The sequence below is a fragment of the Alligator mississippiensis genome, chromosome 16 (assembly GCF_030867095.1).
Source record: "Alligator mississippiensis isolate rAllMis1 chromosome 16, rAllMis1, whole genome shotgun sequence".
NCBI lineage: Eukaryota > Metazoa > Chordata > Crocodylia > Alligatoridae > Alligator > Alligator mississippiensis.
The window spans coordinates 34720364-34740536 of record NC_081839.1 but is presented as its reverse complement, the minus strand read 5'-3'; the positions used below and the strand labels follow the sequence as shown (position 1 = coordinate 34740536).

Below are 20173 nucleotides of genomic sequence, written 5' to 3'. Positions count from 1 at the left end.
GCGGCGCGGCGCTGCCCGTGTGCGCGCGGGGTCGGGGCGCGGGCCAGCCTTGTCTCGAGCGCCAGGGCCTGCTTTCCGGGGACGCTGAGCCGGGACACGGCCCGGCCACCCCCCGGCCCCGGCCGCCCAGGCTGACCGCTGCCCTCTCGCTCTTCAGTGCGGGTCAGCCGCGGGGAGCGGAGCGGAGCGGAGCGGAGCGGGGCCCTGGCTGCCCGCCCGCCCCTCCCGGGCCAAGCGCCCGGCGGCTCCCCCTGCGCACCCCGCCCGCCCCGGCAGCCCCCCGCTGCGCCGCGCTGCCCCGCCACAGCCCCCGGGCGCCCGGGATCCGGCCCCGCGCGGGCGGGCGGGTGGGCGGGGGGGCGCGGGCGGGGGCGGGATTCCCGCGGACCCACCTCCCGCAGCCCCCGCCCCTGCCGGCCCCCGCCCCCGCCCCGCGCCGCCGCGACGAGCCGAGACGTGCCCGAGCCCCGCACCGCACCGCACTGCCGAGACCCGCGCCGCGCCGCACCGCAAGTAAGCCCGCCCGGCCCCGGCCCCGGCCCCCGCACCCGCACCCCTGCGAGGCTGTTTGCACGCGTCCTGGTCCCGCGCCGCGCTCTGCCCCCGTGCGCCGTGCCCGTGCCCGTGCCCGTGCCCGGGAGCAGGGGCGAGGCGCTCTCGGCGGCTGGGCGCCCCGCGCCTCCCGCCCGCCGCTACTTGTTGGCGCACATGTCGGGCTCCTTCTTGCTGTCACGGTGAGTCCTTCCAGTCCAGGCATGTGACTTACCTTTTGTTGCCATGCCAACCCTCTGGCACCATGGTTTCCCCTCTCTCGTGGTTGCCTGGAAACCAGTCATCCCTTCCCAGTCTGGAAGGATGCTGGTGCCTTGCCCCATCCCCTTCTCCCCATCGCTCTCAGACTGATTCACAAAGGCGCGTGCACAGGCTGGTACGTGCGCGGAGAGCTGGCGAGGTACCCTGCTGGCACACCGGGTGGAGGATCGTCTCGCGCGCGCGTACAGTCACCTGTTTGCACGCCTGGAGAGGAGTGCACACCTCTGCACACAGCCCCTCGCCTTGCACAGGCTTACAGGCAGTGCCTCGCACACGTGCGTGCATGCAGAGCCTCACAAACAGGCTCCTTGCACGGGCACAGAGGCACACAGAGCTGCTCGCCTGCATCAGAGGTCCTACATCTTGCCACCACTTCTTGCTGCAAAAACAGCCGCGCCCCCAGTACAGTCCTTTGTCCCTAAGTGCAGGCACCGGGCCCCAATGCAGGGGGCTTCGGGGCGAGGGGGAGGTAACTGTGACGTGAAATGCTGCGGGACGTATTTTCCTGGTTTGCTGCTTGTTCTCGGGCTACCAAGCATTCAGCCCGAAGAGAGAAAGGGAGGAGCGTGCGAGGTATGTACTTGTGGCTTTCTGGAAAATGGCTGTCGAGCCGCGGTTCTGGAGGAATGCTTCGGTGGGAGGGGGAGCGACGGGCTCATCTGGGCATGAATAAGCTTTGCAACGTGAAAGAGCAGCCTCTGAAGAGACGCTCTCAGTGCTGCATGCGGAGCCTGGCTGAAGCTGTTCCCGCGAGCGTGCCTGGCTGGGGGCGGCACTGCGAGTCCTCGTCTCGACAGTGCGACGTGGGGCCTCTGCTCCTGCCGGCTGTTTGCACTCGCACTTCGCCGTCGTTTGCAAACAAGTGTACAGGCTTATTAAACAGCAGCTCCAGAGGATCCAGTTCTGTTCCCCGTGTGTTGTGCAGGAAGGCAGTGTGGGCCCGGGGCGAGTGCTAGCGAGACGCCAGCTCCGGATCTGTGGCGTCTGCCAGCCTAAAGCGCGGTGCAGATAGTGTAGACCACGGGCACCAGCTACGTGGGGGGCAGGAGATGCTGAAGCGTGGCAGTGCCGTGACGGCCTCTGTGCATCAGCTGATGAGCCTGGGAACCTGGGATCACTTTGCCATCTTGTTGCTAGGGGCCTGGCTTTTAATTACGTGTGATTTCTTGGCGCTCACCTGATTAAACACTGCAGAGAGGCGTGAAGGTGTCAGTTGCTTCATCTTCTGTAATGGGGACATCGGCCTGGAAACCTCAGCCTCGTCCCGCGCGGTTTGGCCCCGTGGCGCTCCTGGCCCCGTTTACGGATCGCCCGCGGGCCCCTGCGCGGCCTGGCTCGCGCTCGGCTGCTCCCTCCTCCCCAGCAAGCGCGACGCGCTCCCCTGCCCGGAGCTGGAGGGAAAACGGGGCCGAGCCAGCCCGGGGGTCCGGCTTGATGCGCACCCCTCCCCCTGCAGCGCGTGTTGTCCCGGGGACGTGATGCAGAGCCCTGCTGCCTTTGTCTGGTTCCCTGGGCGAGAAGCTGTTGCTTCATTAACACGGAGTAGGTCAGTTCGGGGAGGGGTCCCTGCTGATTCAGGAAGTGGGCCAGCACCTCCGTGCTGCATGAGGGATTAAGTCACCTTTTACCCCTGCGGTTCCCGGGAACCCGGAGTCCTGCGGACCAGGACGTGCTGCTTTCGGTGCCACGGGCCCTGCACAAACGCCGTGCAGCCAGGAGCTCCTGTGCAGAGAGCTCGCGGGCCCGGAGCCAGACAGCGAGCAACAGATGGATCAACAGATGCGCAGGGTGTGGCTGCTGCGCTGAGCGAGGGCGCGCACGGGAGGGGGCTGGGCAGGGGCCTCTGCTGAGGCAGACAGAGCACGGAGCAGCCCCCAGCCCTGCATCTCCAGCCCCCACGGAGCTGCCCCGCTCTAGTTCTGGGGCACATCTGCCCTGCCTGCTATTACATTAGTGCAGCAGTGATTGCATCGGAGATGGTCCTCGCCTGAAGGCCTAGCCTGGCTGTTGTGTCTGCTTTGCCAGGCACCGGTTGCAGGGTTGCGCTGGGTGCTGTGGACTGCGGTGGGGCATCAGAGCACAGACCCCCAGTGTCACGTCATGCAGGTCAGTCTAGGGCTCTTGGGACCTCCTTGTCCTGATTGCATCAAGCCTGGTACTGTGCACCATGTCGCCTTTAGCACCCGGGTCTGGGCCTTGCAGTAGATGCCAGGGGAGAGGCTGGGTCCCTGCATCTCCCGGAGGACCCTCGGTTTCCTCCGAGCATCCTCCTCTGCCAGAAAATCCAAGCCTGCAAATGACAACCAGGTCTTTGCAGACGCTGTCCTGCGTCTCCCTCCTGCTGGCGTCTGAATCAGCTCGGCCCTGGAAAGCGATGAGTGGTGTCTTGCATGTTCCAGTGGCGTGGGTTGAAAATTGCTCCCTTGTTTAGGAGGAAGAGACATAATAACAGTAGGCGCATTAGCAGCCAAGCTGACAAAGAAAGGAAATGGCAGAGGAACATGGATCTGCATAGCTGGAAATGTCCATTCACACGTGCCTGCTCTCAGCCTCTGGCAGCTGTGCAGCGCTGCTGGGGTCTCTGGGGCCGTGCAGGGGACTCGGAGATTTTAACTCGGTCTGATATTTGGGAGATGCCTGGAGGGCTCCTGACAGGAGGAAGAGGCTGCCCGGCCCCAGCCCTGGTGGCAGGGCCTTGACGGGGCAGTGCCATGAAGGAGAGCCTTCCTTGTCCTGAGCAGTTTGCAGGCCAGGAGGGACAAATCAGGCTGCAGAGAGGTTAGCATTTTCTCCTCGCTGGCCTGTTGAAGTGGAAAATTCTCTTGGTGGATGACGGAGGAGGGAAGGGGCAATGGGGCAGAGGTTGGCCAGGGTCTCTGAGCAGGGGTGAGGGTCTGGAAGGAGCGGGCCTTGTGCTTTGTGCTGTGGCTCCTGCCCCACAGCACACAAACTGGGTGGTGGGTGCGTGTGCATGCATGTGTGCCAGTCCCCTTCCCATGTAAGCGTGTGGTCTGACTGCTGGCTGCCCCAGGGCCTGGTGCAGGATGCCGGTGCTGAGATAGGGAGGCAGAGGGAGAGAGCATGGCCTTGCACCGATCCCCTGCCAGACCAGACACACAGGAGATGCCCCTCTCCTCCTCCCTCTCATGCATCAGCCTCCTCACTGCCCAGCCCCAGCTCGGAGACGGACAGCCGGCAGCCAGGGCTCCCCTCCCCACAGCCCTCGGGCTGCCACGGGAATGCACGGGTGGAGGAACCAGGGACCGTCTATGCAGCCCGTGTCTCTGGGTGGCTTCAGAGCTGCCTTGGCTTAGGTGACACGGTCCGTGGAGCTGGTACGTGTGTGAGGGCCGCAGGCTCTGCTGCAGCCCGATAAGCCTTGTCACGCCTGGGAAGCAAAGGTTGGATTTTTTCAAACCAGAGCAGATGATGGGAAGCAGGACAGCTGCCTCAGAGCTAGTGCATGGCCAGGCGTTCCTGGGTTTAGGCCTGATTCTGCACTGACCCTGCATGTGGACTTTTAGGCAAGCCACGTTGTCTGCCTGTGCCTCAGTTTCCCCCTCTCTAGAATGGGATCAGGCCTGCTTATCCGACGGCTCTCGAGAGCCTCTCGTGGAAGATGCCTTAGAAAGGTGCAGGGCTGCTGCTGCCGTGACTGAAAGAAAAGCCCAGCTCGCTGCTTCCTGCAGAAGAGGCACAGTGCTTGGTTCCTGCAGCCTGAGGTGGGGCCGCTACGGGGCTGAGCTTGGGGAGGAGGTGGAAGGACGAGCCAGGGGATTCCAGAGCCAGCCTGAGCCGCGGGGCGGTGAGGGGAGGCTGAGGCGCTGCAAACGCTGCCTGCTAACCTGGCAAACGCAGGGGGTGACCCAAGGGCCCGAGGCGCTGCCTGGGGCCTTTCCGGCGAGTGCCAGGCCTGTTTCTGGAGGGCTGTTTTCCCGTGGTGCTCCCACGTGCCCTCCCAGCTTCCTTTCAAAACACCAAACCACACCCGAGCCCATGGAAAGTTTTTCCTTCTGCGTTTGCTGGAGCTACGCAGCGTGTGGGCCAGGCTGCCTCCACCCAGACACTTTCCCCTTGGCTGCCTTGTATCCTCCAGTCCTCCAGCCTTGTTATCACAAGGAGCGGGCGAGGGAGGGGAAGAATCCGAGGAATTTCGCATCCCCGAGCCGGCGGAGTCACGGGGCCGAGGCACCCTTCCAGCACTGGAGCTTGGCCTGGACCTGCAGAAGTATCGCAGACCTTTCCCAGTCCAGGCACAAAACCTTACTCGCCTGGTTGGTGCCACAATGACAACAGTGAAAACCATAACCTTATAGTCCCCTACCATCAATTCTGGCTGGGCCCGAGGGATGGGAGAACGCAGCACGTGATGTTGCTCGACCCAGTTTTCCTGCCTGTGTCTCTACCTCGGCTTTCATAGGAAAAAGCCACGTTTGATGCAAGCCAGACACAAGCGCCCGCTGTCCTCTTGGCTGGTGGCGATGTGTGTCCGCATGTGTGCGCCCCCATCTGATATTGGTGTTTGCAGATGTAATGTTCCTGCAGGCAAAAAAGCCCATTGACAAAAGCTGTTTGTTAAGCTGCCGTGCGAGCTGGAAGGCGCTCTGATGGATGGTGCTGTTCCGGCCACGCGAACACGGCTGCTCATCATGCCACTCTTATTTATCGAGCGCCCTAGTGCAAAGAGGCCTGCACCGTAGGCAAGCGGTGCCCAGCACGCAGCAGCTCCCTGCCTTGAGCAGCTTCATCTTGGGGTGAGAGGCCTGGGGGAGATGTTGGCGATGTCTTTGCCTTTCTTTTATGGGTTCTGCCAGCCCTGGTTTTTGACAAGCCGGTGATGCTTTGTAAAGCATTTGCTCCTCTGGGGGAGAAGTGGGCTCATTGCGGGAACCAAGTCTGTTCCCAGGGACATGTTGGCATGTGAAAAAACCCCGCTTGCTAAAAATCCAGTCTCTGCTGGCACGAAGCCTCAGACTCCAGTGGGGAGAGCTGTTGTAATGCAGCCTTCCCCGGGCGGCTGAGCGCAGCAGGACCATGTGGGGCTCCCAGAGCGAGCTGGCCCCCTGGAGCGCGGCCCTGCGTGCCCCGCTGCTGCAAAGGGAGCTCAGGCTTCTCCCCGGGCCGCAACGAAGTCAGCATCAGGAGACAGGACCTTCCGGTGCTGCTGGGGTTGGCTGAGAGTTATTTATGTCGGCGTTTGTGGGACGCGGGCTGCGGGAGCGTTGGCTTCTGTGAATACGGAGGGGCATGTTCAGAGTCCGCGGGCGCCTGCGCGTGGCTCCAGGGGAGCTTTGTCCAAGCGATGACCGTGCAGTGGGCAGTCCGTCCTGTCTCAGGTGTGTGAATTAAATGTGCACCGCGAGGTGGAGGCTCTGCAGAGCCCGTGCCCTGCTGCCCCTGTGTGGGGAAGACGTCCACTCTGACGGGAGCCCTGATGCTTCGGCCCTGCCAGCCGCCCTGGGGTTGTGATGGGAGTCGTGATGCTTCAGGTTCCCGAAGAGCCCTCCCGGGGGGATACGTGTGCACGGAGCTGGTACTGTCCAGGCAGGTCCCCCAGGGGCACAGGGGGGCCATCGGCGCTGTGGATTTGGGGCCTCTTGGCAGATTGTCCCCCGCACGGATCTCTGGCTCTACAAAATCTCGGCGATCCCCTTGACGTCTCTGTGTGCTCCGTGCATCGAGCCAAACCTGGCTACCGGCTGCCCCTGGAAAACACCTGCCTTGCAGAGCCGGGGCATTGTGGCTGTGAGAGACGCCTTCTGTGGAGCGTGAGAGAGGGAAGACGCTGTCTGTGCCCACCCGGTTTTAGGCAGTACCGCCCCAAATGTGCCATCAGCTTGCCCGCAGGAGACAACAGCCTTCTGCCTCGCTCGCTTACACAGGGGCAAATCCGGAGTCGCTCCATGGACAGAGCGCACTGCGGGGCACTGCCAGCTTCGCCTGCGTGGGCACCGGGGGCAGGGTCATGGGAGCTGGACAAGGGTCTCCCGCTGACCCGGGGCCGAGTTCAGCCAGCATTGTTTACTAAAGTCTCCAGTCGCCTCTCCGATGTGCCGTCCCCAGGCAGCAACTCCATGAGCCGTTCAGACCCTCAACTTCACACCCACCCTGTCTGGCTTCAATGCAGCATGGACCAGGGCACCCATTTCAGGCCCCTGCTCCCGGTCCAGCTGGATTGAGAGACGTGGCCAGGCCTGGCTCGAAGACGTCCGGTGACGGGGAGCCACCCAACTGGGAACTGTCCTGCCAGAAATGCACCTTCTTTCTAGTGTGACTGTCCAGCTTCCCGCTCCCTGCCAAGGGCTCTCGTGCCCGTCGGCAAGCAGCTCTCAACATGCACGGATGTGTGTGTGTGTGGAGGGACGGCGCCTGTGGGAACAGGATGGGGTGCCTGTTCCTGGCTGGCAGAGGGCCCCGCACGCGGCTGGCTCGTGCCCCGAGCGACAGGTGCTGCTCCGCGCAAGCACTGTGCAGGGCGTAGCGCGCTGCCCTCCGCCGGGAAACCAGAGCAGCCTCGCAGTCGGGCCGGAGGGAGGCTGCACCCGCGCTGCTCCCAGCCTGTGCCACCCTGGATCTCAGTGTCACGGGCACGAGGCAGCACAGGGGGCTTCCCAGGTTGCCCTAGCGGTGCCACCCACATGTCTGTGCCCTGGCTGCTGTGCCCAGCCCTGGTCCATCCAGTTTCTCTCGGCAGACACGGCAGGGCAGGGGGGTCAGGCTCATTGCATACAGGTTGAGACCCCTGCCCTTCCTCTGCCCACTCGACCCCTCTGCATCCCCCCGACCGTGAGCTGCTGCAGCTGGGACCGCGTGATGGAGGCTGCCTCAGCTCTCCAGGCACTGAGTCCAGCCCCTGGCCTGGCCCCAAGCTCATCTGCACCTCAGGGAAACCTCACCCGTGGTGACGGGAGGTGCCAGGCCAGGCGGTGCAGGGCAGGCCCCGTTTCAGGGGCAGCAGGGCATGGGGCTGTGACTCTCCTTGCTAGCTGCTCAGTTGTCCCTGGTGCTTTGCTCCCAGGGCCCTATCTAGAGGCTCCAGGAGCTGCACTCAGACCGGATCCCATCCTGGCTGTTTACATTCCCGGAGAGCCACTGGCTTATTTATGGGCCAAGCTGAGAGAGTCTCAGATTCCTGGCAGGGAAGGAGGATGAGGACGAGGAGCCAGCAGAGGAAATGCAAGCTTTGATTGGCAGGTGTGTCCGACATGAGGTTTCCTGGCAGGTCCCAGCAGGCTAGCGGGACAAATACCCGTGCAGGGTGAGCTCCCGTGGGCGTGCACCTTCTGCCGATTCTCTGTGCAGCTGCCTCGGGCTGTGGGACCGGCGGCCTCTCCCTGCGGGGTCGCTGTCTCTGCTCTCGTGCAAGGGGGAGGCACAAAGCGTGTCCTGGACTTGCACTCGGGGAATAAGCGGTGTGTGTGAACATGTGTAACTACACTGTATCAGAGCGAGAGTGCATGGGACGCACCTGCACCTGCACCTGCAAACTGCATGCAATTTAATTGGTGTTTGCAAAGCGCTTTGAAGATGAGGCGCTCTTTATAAGCCTCGGCCTTTATCAGATCAATTTTGAAAGGGTTTTTCCACCTACTTTTCCTCCTCTTGAGAAGAAACGGGAAGAAAAGCAGGACTGGAATAGATTGCGGTAGAAGATGGTCACTTAAGAGGCGCTGAGCTAGCAAAATCATGGCATGGAAAAATATCATCTTTGAGCAGGTTTGAGGTCCTTAATGAGATGAGAGCATCTGAGCATTTATAGACAGGCTCCACTTGTTGTGCTGTGTCGCCTTTATAGCGCACCTGCAGCAAGCGGAGATAAAAACAGGGCTGTGACCCAGCAGTTTTTCTCCATGAACAGCAAACTAAATATTGTGACTTGAAATACAGAGAAACCAGGGGACAGCCTGGCTTGCCTTCGTGAACCAGCTGCTCCAGCAAAGTGTGAGCACCCTGCCCGGCAGCTCAGACGGGCAGGATCTGGCTGGAGAGCTGCGCGACCGAACCTCGCCCAGGTGTAGTGGACGGTGACGTTAAGAGAGATCCTGCTTGGAAGAGGAGGCTGCTGTTGCTCCGGCCGCGCGGCGTCGGGGAACACCTCGCTTCTGTTCACGCCTGGGAGGTAACTGAGAATCGGGCCAGGCTGGTATCGCTCCGCTGCGGGGAGAGGAGAACCGGGCCTGCCAACTCGTTTCCCACCCGTGTCTGGTGTTGCGCTGTGTCTCGACTCCAGAGCAAACATATTTGAGGGATAAAATATACAATGAATAATGTATCGTTCATCAAATATATTATTCAATGGGCATTATTCAACTAGTTACAGGAGAAGTCAAATAATGCAACAAATGATCTGATGAATTATTTATTCAACCAATAACGGCATTATTAACAGAAGGCAGGATTCAATTAGCACCCTTCATTCAGCTTCAGGTTTGAGCCAGGCAGATATAAATACCTGCTTTGTTCTGGGCTTTGCCCAGTGCACACTGTGCATCTGAAGTGACATTTTGTGAGTTACTGTCAAAATAGTATTTGATATTTTTCATGCGTCTTGTTGACTTTTCACTCGGGCCATTAGGAGAAAATAAGCCCCCGGGCAGTTGTGTTATCGGTTAGTTTTGCTTTGTGCATCTCCCTAAAACCCAGCCGTTACGTGAAATGATGTGACTCACTGCACCAAGATGCTCACTAGCTAGAGCCTGCTGCGTGAGAGATCGCATCCTGCCGTGTCGGTAGAAGCGCAGCGAGGCGAGCCGGAGCTGTGGTGGCAGCAGGGGCTGCAAGGGAGCAAACTAAACCTAACCTGGCTTGGGTCAAGTGAGCGGGGAACACGGGGGTTACCGTGAAGCATGGACGTGGTTCTGCCGGCACGTACACAGCATGTGCTGGGCCGAGGACAGAGCCCGTGCTCTGCACACAGGGCTGGGAAGCATTTCTGTGCAGACCCGGTGACGCTGCCTGTGCCCTTGCTGGAGAGCCCGCGGCGGGGGGACGGTGCCTGCGGGTCCCTGGAACCACGTACACGGCACTTGTGGCCTTGCCTTCGTTTCAGCCTCGTTTTCCCTTCTCGGTTTCCTACGTCAGTTCTTGGGGTTCCTGGCCAGACAGAGGCAGACTGCCCTCGGGGTGCCCCTGTGAACCGCAGCGAGGCTCGTTGGGTGGTTCTGGCCACGTTTTCTTTGCTGCCTGTCCTGTGCCGGGCACCTCTCGTGGTTCACCTGCCTGCCGTTCCCCCAGCCCAGGTGCAGCCGGCTCCCTCCAGCGTGGGGTGGTGAAGGTGCAGACCACTGCAGCCTGCCGGCCGCGAGCCCCAAGGACCTGGGAGGCTCCTGCTAGGCAGACGCTGGGGACGGCCTTAGGGCTGGGCCCAGACACCCCGAGCATCCATCATGGGAGCAGGCTTGAGCTCTTGGGCCCTGGCTTTTGCAGGGAGGTTGCCAAGGCCCAGGGCCGAGATGGATCCGCAGCCTCCTGCATGGGTGTGAGGGTCTGGAGAGGCCGAGCAGCTCCATGCCAGTCTCCCTTGCATCTGTCCCCCGGGGAGCTGCTTTCTTGCTCGGTAATGGCCCCTCGCTTATCTGCCTTAATCCAGCGCAGCAGCTGCCACGCACTCGGTGCTATCAGCGCCATGCAGAGCCTCCCCCAACCCTCCTTGTCCTTTCCCATTATGGGAGCAGCAGCAGCTGCCTCCCGCCTCCCGCCGGCACGAAACTCAGCACGGCCGCTCCATGTTTGGCCATTCAGCCAGCTCGGCCGAGCGTGCGGGAAGGGGAGGCCTTGCTGGGCCGGGCCGTGAGACTGTCGCACAGCCGCCGCGGGATGAGACGAGCCGAGGTGCCGCGGGGAGCGACACCCAGCCACGGCCCGCGACAGCTGCGCCCGTGGACACGTACGTGCGCTGGTGTGATGTGTCCTCTGGGCGCAGCAGAGTCCAGCAAGCCGGACCCCTCTCCCTGCTGGCCTCAGAGCCCTGTGACCCCCGGGCTGGAAGGCCACAGGGGGGTCTCAGGTGGGGAGGAGCCGTGCCTGGAGCTGGGCTGGGACTCGCACGCTGTGGATTAACTGCTCCACGCTGAACAAGCCCTTCCCTCTCCTCCCGGCTTAGCTGGCGGGGCTGCAGCCAGCTAGCTGCTGCCCTCACGGGGCAGGACTCGGTCAGGCAGAGGAGTGTCGGGATCAGCCAGCCTGGCTTCAACTTGCGCGGCTTTGCAAAACGATGCCTGGGACTTGGTGGGACGCAGGGCTCCGGCCTCATTGTCTGTGGTCCTGTATGGAAGCGGGGTCTGGACCCCGAACCCACCAGCTGGTGTCCGGAGGCATGGCGTGCGGGTGGGTTCTTGTCCATGCCCCCGCGCCTTGCAGGCCCTGGGGATTAACCCGGAGGAGTCGCAGTTCGTCGCTGCTGCAGAGCCCCATGCTCCAGGGTGGAGCTGGTGCATGCATGTGCCCAGGTGCTGCGCGGTGGCCATGCTCTCGTGCACCCATGCTGCGAGGCTGCCTGCAGCATGGTGTGCTGTGCCGTGCTGGGCTGGGCCATGAGGTCAAGAGTGGTTCAAAGACCAGGAACACTAAAAACATGAGAATGAAAGGCAGGGCCTGGCCTGTGCTTGTCCCAGCCGGCACGCTGTGCCATGCCACGCTGGGAGAGCACAGCGCCGAGAGGGGCCTCGGAGACAAGGGCGGAGGCACATCCCTGGGGCCCGCTGTGCCTTGACCTCTTGCCAGGAGCTGGGAAGACTCCAGCAGCGCTCCGTGGGGCGTGGGCACCGTCCTGCAGCCGACCGGGCTGAAACCCCCAAGCGCCGGCTGTCGGCAGCCAGCGGAAAGTAACGTGGGCCAGTCACCGCAGTCTGCCCGAGGCGAAAGGCTTCAGGCTCATTCTTGGCACGTGGGGGCACCTGCCTGTCCAAGGTCCTCGCGCGTCCTTTGCTAAGCAGGGCCCGTACACGGGCTGTGGCTGTGGGCATGGAGCTGGTGCCATCCAGAGGGAAAGGGCAGGAGGAGGATGCAGGGATGAGCCCCCTCCAAAAGGCCTGGGGTCTGCCTGCTGAGTGCTGGCTGGCGGCCGGCAGGGTCCAGCCTGCTGCAGGCGCGCAGCTGCTGCGTCGAGCCGCCCTGAGTGCGGTGCGTGGTCCCGGCGAGCCCGGCTGCCGCCCGACGGGCAGGGCAGCAGCAATCTGTCTTGTTGGGGCACTTAACTGACTGGCAGTGGCAGAGCGGGCAAACGGGTGGGCAGGCAGGCACACGCCGGGGAGGAGAGGGGAGGGCTGCCCGCAGTGGCAAACCTACCTCTGCTTTGCTGTGCGCTGAACCGCCATCCACATCGCTCCCGCTCGCTCCCTCTGCTGGGACGTGCCCGTGTGCGCTCGCGGCTCCATCACCCGGTGCCCCCCGGCAGCAGCCACCTCCCAGGTGTCTCCTCCCCAGGTGGAAGGGGGAGTGTCTCCCTCCCTCCTTCCTGCCTTTGCCCCCGGGAAGCAGCGGGCACAGGCTCCTGCCCTTCCCTGGGTGGGCGTTAATTGGTAACCGGCGTGTCGGGGCTGCAGGGCAGCGTGAGGCTGGTCCGTGGGGCAGCGGGGACTGGCGGTCGCTGGCTCGGCAGCCTGCGGGATGTGGCTTTGGCTGGGTGCTCCTGCTCAGCGCCCCGGCCAAGAAGGCCCGTCTGGCCCCCACCCCGCCCCGTGCTCCGGTGATCCTGCGACGGGCAGGTGTGAGCCGTGCGGGGGGCTCTTGGTGCCTTCTCGGGGGTGCCCTGGCAGGCCTGGTGGTGTCCTCTCCACCCCATCTTTGCGGCAGTCGTGCACTTCAGCAACTCCACAGCCGACACCTCGTGTCCCCCCGCGTGGCGCGGCACAGCTAGGGCACTGCCTGGTTGCCGGCCGCCTGCAGCGAGCGTGCGTCGCCTGCCTGGAAGGCACCTGCAGCCTGGAACGAGGCAACCCGGCAGAGGCCTTTGAACTGGCAGATGACAGCTTCTCCCGCGGGGCAGCAGCCGGGCGCCTGTCTGGCAGACAAGAGAAACTATTACCGCTCCCTCCATCATGCCTGGGAGTGGACTGGGGGCTGCTCCGGGCTACGCTGCAGACAGCGCCTGCTTCCAGGGGCGCCGAGCCGCATGCTGCTGGAGCTCGTGGCCAGCGCCAGCGCGTCTGGGCCGGCTCGCTGCGACAGGCCGAGACGAGCAGCAGCCGAATTGAAAGCCAAACCCAGAGCACTAGGCCTGGCCCCTCAGGGAGACCTCCCCGCTCTGCATTCACGGCTGGAGCTTGCTGATGGGAAGTGGCTGTTTTGGCAACATGGGCGTTTTGCACCACAAGCCTCTACTTGTGTCAGTTCCTGCAGAAGCTGAAAACTGAGACAATTCCTGCCCTTGGTCTCCGGGAAGGGCACCAAGGACGTCCTGAAGGAGAAGTGGCCAGCCCGGCTCTGCCCTGGGTCGGAGGCTCCAGCGGCACGACGGCCGCCTCCAGCCAGCCCTGGGAACACAGAGCAGCGGCCCAGCTGGAGGGAGCCCAGCCAGGAGCCCTGTCCGGCTGCTCTGGTCTTGCTTCCTACCGGTGTGGGGGTCAAACCCTGACCTAGGAGCTGCCGTGCCCCTGTGGGTCGCTCCCACAGGTGAAAGGTGTCATGGGGGCTGAGCAAGGGGTGCTGCTGGTGGCCACCCGGGTGGACGTTGCCACATCCGGACCTCCAGCCCTGGAGTGCCAACACCAGCGCCAGCGCTGCCCGGGCTCAGGCCTGGCTCCTGGCTGCGCCGTGCATTGCTCCCCTGCTGGTTGCCTCAGTCCTGGCGAGCGAAGAGCTGCCACGCTCTGGTGCTGGTGAAGGGCATCGGGGGCATCTGTCTGCAGTCAGGGCGTGGGAGTGGGGGCCGAGTGCCCGGTCCACCCGTGACCTTGGGCATCCCCTTGCTGCTAGGCCGCCTTGATGGCTCGGTGCTTATAGCAGGCCTGCGCGCCTGGGAGGTGGGGCCGTGTGTCATTAATCATCCCCAGCCTGGGTGGCAGGGAGCTGGCGGGGGCCTTGGGCTGCCGGCAGAGCCGTGACCTTGCGGGGACTCTGTGGGGCTGGAGAGGCTGCGGCTCACGGCCCGTTCGGCTTTTAGGGCTGGGAGCACCAGCTCCCGCCCGCCTGATCCTGCTCTCCATGGGAATGTGCAGCAGTTGCTATGTTAATTGGGGCAAATTAAAGCATGCTCTGGGCAAAGCATGCAGCAGTGACCTTGGCGGCGGGCAGGGAGTCACGGCGGGAGCCAGCCAGATCCCCATAATGAAGGACGTGACCTTGAGATGCCAGCCCCCAGCAGACCCGCCGCCTGCAGCGAGCTGCTGGCCTGGCCGATGCCCCAACCCCGGCCAGGCCAGACGCCCAGTGAGTGCCGTGGCCGGGCCAAGTGGAGCCCTCGCTGCTGTTGGTGCCTCCGTGCACGGCGCTGGGACCAGCTGGCTCCAGCGGCTCGGAGCTGTAGACCCCTGCGACAGGGCAGGAGGGGAGGGTTCAGGTTGGGCTCCTGCTTGAGATGCGCTGGGGGGATCGGGGCCCTCTCTCCCGTCGGTCTTCCCAGGCGCCGGCTCCCCTTTGCCCTGGGTCCCGGGGGCGTGTGGTGCGTGCTGATTCCTGCACGCTGCTGCTTTGCCCTTGGTCCTCTGCTCTGAAGAGTCACTCCGCTTTGTCCTCTTTTCCAGCAGCCATGGAAATGGTGCTGATCTTCCTGTGCTCCCTGCTGGTGCCTGTGGTCGTAGCGGATGGTACGTACCCAGCCACCCCCTCCGCGCTCCTTGGGGAGAATGCCCTGCCCCGGGGACCAAGGCCGAGATCTTGGAGAGCTTCGCCTCTTGGATCGGGACCTGGCCAGCCCCTGTGCTCAGGGTGTCCAGCCCATGTCTGCACAGTGCAGAAAGCATCAGGGCTTTTGCTCTGACTAGGGGCTTTCCTGGATGGGAGCATGGAGCCGCAGCCAGAGCCTGAAGCGCTCGTGCAGCTTTGAGACACCTGCGTGGAAGCACCGTGCCCGACCACCCGAGCCTGACCGAGGCCCAGGTGCTGCCGCAGTGCAAGGGACACGTGTAACTCAGTACCCCCCCGAAGTGAGCATCGCCTGGCCGTGACCGCTCCACTCACACTCGTGTGCTTTTGTCTTTTCATGTCCAGCTGCTGATCAGGAGAAGGAAAAAGACCCCTTCAACTATGGTGAGAGAGAGAGAGTGTGTGTGTGTGTGTGTGTGTGTGTGTGTGTGTGTGTGGACGAGTGTGTGCAGAACATCCCCTGGCACAGCTGGAGGAGTGTGTGCAAGCGTGTATGTGAGGCAGAGCTGCGTCCATCCTTCTGAGTGCCGCAGCCACTGGACGTGGTTTCACCCCTTGTCTCTCCCCGCTAGATTACCAGAACCTGAGGATCGGCGGCCTGGTGTTTGCGGTGGTCCTGTTCTTGGTTGGCATCCTCCTTATACTAAGTGAGTTGCCAAGGCCAGGTGTGCAGCTCCGCGAGGGCGTGGGGAGACCCGTGTGGCTGGGGCAGAGGGGGAGACCATGGGGTAGGGGTAATGCGGAGACCCACAGGGCTAGTGGGGTTTGCCCCCGTGGGCAGCTCCACATCCTGGTCTTCACCCCAAAGCTTGGCTGAGTATGCCCTGTCCCCCCGTCCTGTCACTGATCTGTCTTGAGGTGCAGTCATGTGTGCCGAGCCTGGAGCAGCCGACCCTTGTGGCAGGGACACAGGGCTTGGCAGGAGCGCGTTGGGAGGGTGCTTGCACTGCTGTGCGGGGAGGCTGCTCCCCAAGCATCATGGTGGTCTTCCTCTTCCAGGCAGGAGATGCAGATGCAGTTTTAACCAGAAGCCCAGGTGAGTGTGCGGGGCTCCAGCCTGAGGATGCTGTGTGGCTGCCCTCGAAGGCGGTGGGGGCATGCTGCCTGCCCTCGAGGCTTTCAGACCCATGCAGACACAGGCAGGGCGTTCCCCCTCGGAGCCCCTCGGCACCGTTCCAGCGCCAAGGCCGCGGAGGGCCCGGCGCGGGAAGGCACACATTGGCTGCTCTGTGGGTGGGGGCTGCCCGTGGGCAGAGCTGTCTGGGAGGCCCTTCCTCCCCTGGGGCATGCATCAGGAAGGCAGCCAGTCCAGCGAGGCTTAGTGCCATAGCCAGCCCCTTTGGCACGCTTTTCCTTGCATGGCTTTCCAAGCGCAGCCTGGGCCTGTGGGATGCATGCGGGGAAGGAGCGGGAGGGCAGCCTGCCGCACTTAGCAGGCCACGCGGGACTGGACAGCCCCTCTCTCCCACGGCCGCCTCCGAGACGGAGAGCTCAGAGACCCCAGGTCACGGCTGCCCGCGGCCGGGGGGCCCCGCTCCTGCTCTCTCTCCGCCCTATCTCTGCTGCTGCTGCTGTTTGCATCTGCTCTGCCTCCCTGCGGGCCCCAGGCGGTTGCTCTCCTCCGGGCCTGCCCGGCTTGTGACAGCGAAGGCCCGCGGGCCGCCGGGGCTGGGGTCTGCCGCGGGGGGGTGGCGCTGCCCGGCTGTTCTCACTGCTTCTCTTCTTGCAGAGCACCGGGGGATGAGGAGGCTCAGGCTGAGAACTTGATTGCCTCAAATGGTAACGTGCTCGCACTCTTGCTTCACGTGGCCTCTGCCGATGCTGGCGGGGGCATGGGTGTCCCCTGGCTGGGCACAGAGCTGGACAGGCGGCTGAGGCCCCGTGGCTGAACTTTGCAAACTCTTTTTCTGTTCCCTTTGCAGCAACAGGAGCGCAAAAAGCAGAGAACTGAACTAGAGCCATGAGGTGAGGCGAGCCCGGGCCCTCCGTCCGTGCCCATTGCCGGGCTGGGGGCTGGGGTCAGGCCCCTGCAGGGCACTGTTGGGGGGTGCTGGGCAGGGCTGAGGGCTGGTTGGAGGAGTGACCACCAGACTTGCACCGCGGAGCTGCTGGCTTGACTGAGCCGGGCTGCGTGTCTGGTCCGTTCCTGCTGCCGGTACGCACACCTCCCCGCGAGGAGCCTGAGCGTGTGCTGGGAGCCTGGCTGCAGGGCCAGTTGTGACTGGCTCCACTAAAGACCAGTCTGGTGGCTGAGATGCAGACTGGGCCCTGAGCCTGGCCCAAAGGCTCAGCCTGGGACCCGGGCAGCAGCGCCCAGCGCCGTCCCCCGAATCCCTGCCCTCGGCATGCCAGGAGCATGGGCAGCTGCCCCTGTGCAAAGAGCAGCTTAAATCAAGCGGGTGCTCAGAAATAACAGAGCCGGGCCCCAGCCTTCGGGCTCCGGGCCCCGTCCGCTGGGGTCTGCGTTTGTCGGCTGAGCTCAGGTGAAGCCGTAGCTCCGGGGCTGGGTCCTGTATGCCCGGGGCGGTGGGCACTGCAGGCTGCAGAAGATGCCCCGTGCCCAGGCATTTCCTTGCCCTGTGGGCCAGCGACTGTGAGCAGGCGTCTCCTGCTGCCCCTTCCCCGGCCGGGCCGGGCCGGGCTTGCTGGGTTCGACGTGGGGCCGCAGGAACAGGTGAAGCTCCGTTCCTCTCTGGCCTCTCACCTCTCCCCCTGCTCACGGCTCCTCTGCGTGTGGCCAGGCGCTGACTTTCCCACCTGTGTGAGTCGGAGATTGAGGACGAGGGAATCGCGAGGGTGCAGTCCTCCCTGGCTGAGCGAGCTCAGGCTCGACACGTTGGAGCCGAAACGTGGGGTTTTAGAAGCGCAGAGTCTAAATTTAGGCCTCAGGAGTGAAACGAGCCCATGCAGCTAGTTCATCTCTGCCAGACAGACCCGCGGGTGCGATGGGGAAGGCGCAGGCTCCCGCTGCGTACAGGGCAGGTCCACTGCACCCGAGGGCAGAGCGAGAGGATGAGCTGTCCTTCTGTGCTGCTGGGGGCGGGCGGCCAGGCTGACTCGGTGTCCCCCTCCCCGCAGACCCAGAGACCTGAGGACAGACGCTCAGACCCGAACGCGAGTGACCTGCCAGCAAACAGAACTGACGGCACCAGGTCCTTCCCAGGAGATGCCAAGAAGCTGTGTCTGTGTTGCTCTCTGTACTTAACACTGGTTCTCTAGCTGCCAACCCAGCGGGACTCCCCCCGCCGTCCCGCCTGCCCGCCCGCCCGCCAGCCCGCCCACCGTAGCCTGTGATGTTCGTGTGTAATGGCCATCGCCTCTAGGACTAGTCATTGCTGCTGTTGTGTTAGTGAGTTCTTTCCCCGTTCCCAGTGCGGTTCCCGTGGTACACAGCCACGTGAGAGTGACAGGATGTGCTTCCTACCCCCTCCCGAGAGCGCCCGTGCAAGGGGAGCCGGCCTTTGCCTTCCTGTGCGGGGGGCAGAGGCTTTTCAGGGGTGTCTCTCGGCACTGGGACGCCGGGGTGCATCCTGGGGCTCCCACTAACCTGGCTCGTTGGCAGGGCAGGGTCCTGGGGGCAGGGACCTCTACTCGGCCAGGTTTGGGACACGCCATGAGCGTGGACGGTGCTGCATAATCGACGATGATACCATCCTCACGGTTATGGAGCCCTCCTCGCAAAGCAGGAGCTGGGTGTGTGCAGGGCCCTGGGGGAACGCTCCCCCCACCGTCCAGACCCACACACATGCAGTCCCTGGGCAGGGGCCAGCTCCCTCCCTCCCTGCGCCCTCGTGGACCCGTCCTGTCTCCGAGCACTGCCTCTTGGAGGTGAGGGACCCACCGGTTGGGAAGAGCACGGGCCTTGGCACTGGGGCTGGGCGGCTCCAGCCTGGCCACGCTCGACTCTCGGTGGGGAAGGGGAATCGGCCGGGCGCAGACAGGCCTCGCCCCCAGCCCGTGCAGGGAGGGGGCAGTGCTCAACCCGAACTCACATCAACGTCTCCGTTTTCCATCCTGCAAAGCCTGCAGCCAGGCGAGACGCCCCGGCTCCAGGGAGTCTCAGGGCTGGGTGCTGCTCCCACGCTCGGAGGCAGCTGCAACCCCGGGCCTTCCCGGCCACACGCGGTACCACGCCGATGCCCCTGCCCTCCTCGTGGCGCCCGTGCTGGTGCCATGGCTGTCAATGCACGGGTGTGCAGCGTGCATGCTGAGGACATTAGCTACAAGGCATCCACGCAGGCAGTGATGGGGGGAGCGCACGAGCCAGCTGCCTGCATGGCGCGGCCTGCACCTGCAGCCGGGGAGAGCGCTCTGGAGGCAGCCCGTGCCAGGTCCTCCTGCCCCACTTGCCCCAGAGCCAAGACCAGCCCCGCTCCCTGGCATGGCAGCTCCCACCTGGGGTCCTGCAGGCACTGCTGGGGGAGGTTGAACCATCTCTAAGGGCTAAAGGCAGCTGTCCCAGAGCTGTCTCTCTCCTTGCTAAGCCAGGACAGGGCTCCAGGGAGTGCCATGCCCGGCTGATGCCAGTGGGATTTACTGCCGCAGCCCAGGGCGCTGGGCCCTCGCTGCGGGTGCAGCCCCCGTGCTGCCCCTCTGCCTGGGCTGGCGAAGCTCCAGGGCTCAGGCAGGGTTCCTGCCGGCTGGGGTCTGCCCCTGCACCGGTGGGCAGGGCTCCCAGCCCCAAAGGGCTTCAGCAGGGGAGGGGATGCTGTGCACTGGCCTGCGGCTTCGGCCATACACAGCTGTGCAGAAGCCCAGCCCAGCCCAGCCCAGCGCCGTGCTGCGAGGGTCCCGGAGACACACGAGCCCGCGGGAGGGGAGGAATGGGGTGAGAAGAAGAAAAGAAAGCAAGCTTCAGACCCTCCAGGCAGGCTGGGGTCCGTTCTGGGCAGGCCGAGAGAGCGGCTCCCCTTCGCCTCTCCCCACTGCGCTGCCCCAGCCTCCTGCACAGGCGAAGGTCCGAACCCCTGGCCCCATCCCCAGCGCCCGTCCCCCCGCGGCCGTGGAGGTGGGAAGCACATGCTATACATGCTGTCCACAGGCGCGAGGCCGAGCGCATGTGCTGTGTACCCCGTGCCCCGTGCCCCGTGCGAGCCGTCCAGGCCCTGCTCTGGTCCTTCCCCTCTCAGTTATGCACCACAGATTCGAGCAGGCAAACCAGCGCGTGCCCGCCCAGCCCAGCCCAGCCCAGCCCAGCCCAGCCCCGTGTGTTAGCTGTGTGTCCGTCACGCGTCCTGTGTTCGGAGTGACTTCGGTGTCTGTAGTGTGCAGTCGGTATAACGAGATTTCAAGTCGTCTGTGTAGAAAATGGCAAAATCTGAGTGTTGTGAACTCCAACTCAACTAGCCCAGCTGTGTGTGTTCATTCTAAAATAGGCCAACCGTGCTGCTGTGATACAGGACTGTTGTATTTTGTGCTGTGACCCAGAACCCAAGGGGAAAGAAGAATAAAATATCATTTCTACCTTAGTGACTCTGCCTGCTCTGTGCCCTGTGGCAGGCGTGGGGTCAGGGCAGGAGCAGCTCCTCGTGCCGGCGGGGTCTGTGATCCGGAGCCC

General features: G+C 63.8%; 1 protein-coding gene and 1 long non-coding RNA gene across 6 annotated transcripts; one reads left to right on the top strand and one right to left on the bottom strand.

The window, feature by feature from the left end:
* Positions 1-406: 406 nt before the first annotated feature.
* Positions 407-20084, top strand: FXYD6 (FXYD domain containing ion transport regulator 6). Of its 5 annotated transcripts, none has more exons than XM_059719767.1 (8): positions 407-513; positions 14496-14558; positions 14962-15000; positions 15189-15263; positions 15616-15652; positions 16346-16395; positions 16539-16581; positions 17695-20084. In XM_059719767.1, exons 2-7 carry the CDS (start codon positions 14501-14503, stop codon positions 16565-16567), a joined length of 288 nt encoding a protein of 95 aa, XP_059575750.1. In that variant the 5' UTR covers positions 407-513; positions 14496-14500; the 3' UTR covers positions 16568-16581; positions 17695-20084. The 5 variants fall into 5 exon arrangements, with proteins under 5 accessions (XP_059575750.1, XP_059575748.1, XP_059575747.1 ...); XM_059719765.1 differs by having other exon boundaries at positions 430-513; positions 14499-14558; XM_059719764.1 differs by lacking the exon at positions 407-513 and adding an exon at positions 1209-1386 and having other exon boundaries at positions 14499-14558.
* Positions 8545-12184, bottom strand: LOC109284322 (uncharacterized). Its single transcript, XR_002091732.2, has 2 exons — positions 12100-12184; positions 8545-9037 (listed from the first exon to the last, which is right to left on the bottom strand). It is a non-coding gene; the product is annotated as an uncharacterized LOC109284322 (long non-coding RNA).
* Positions 20085-20173: the final 89 nt, after the last annotated feature.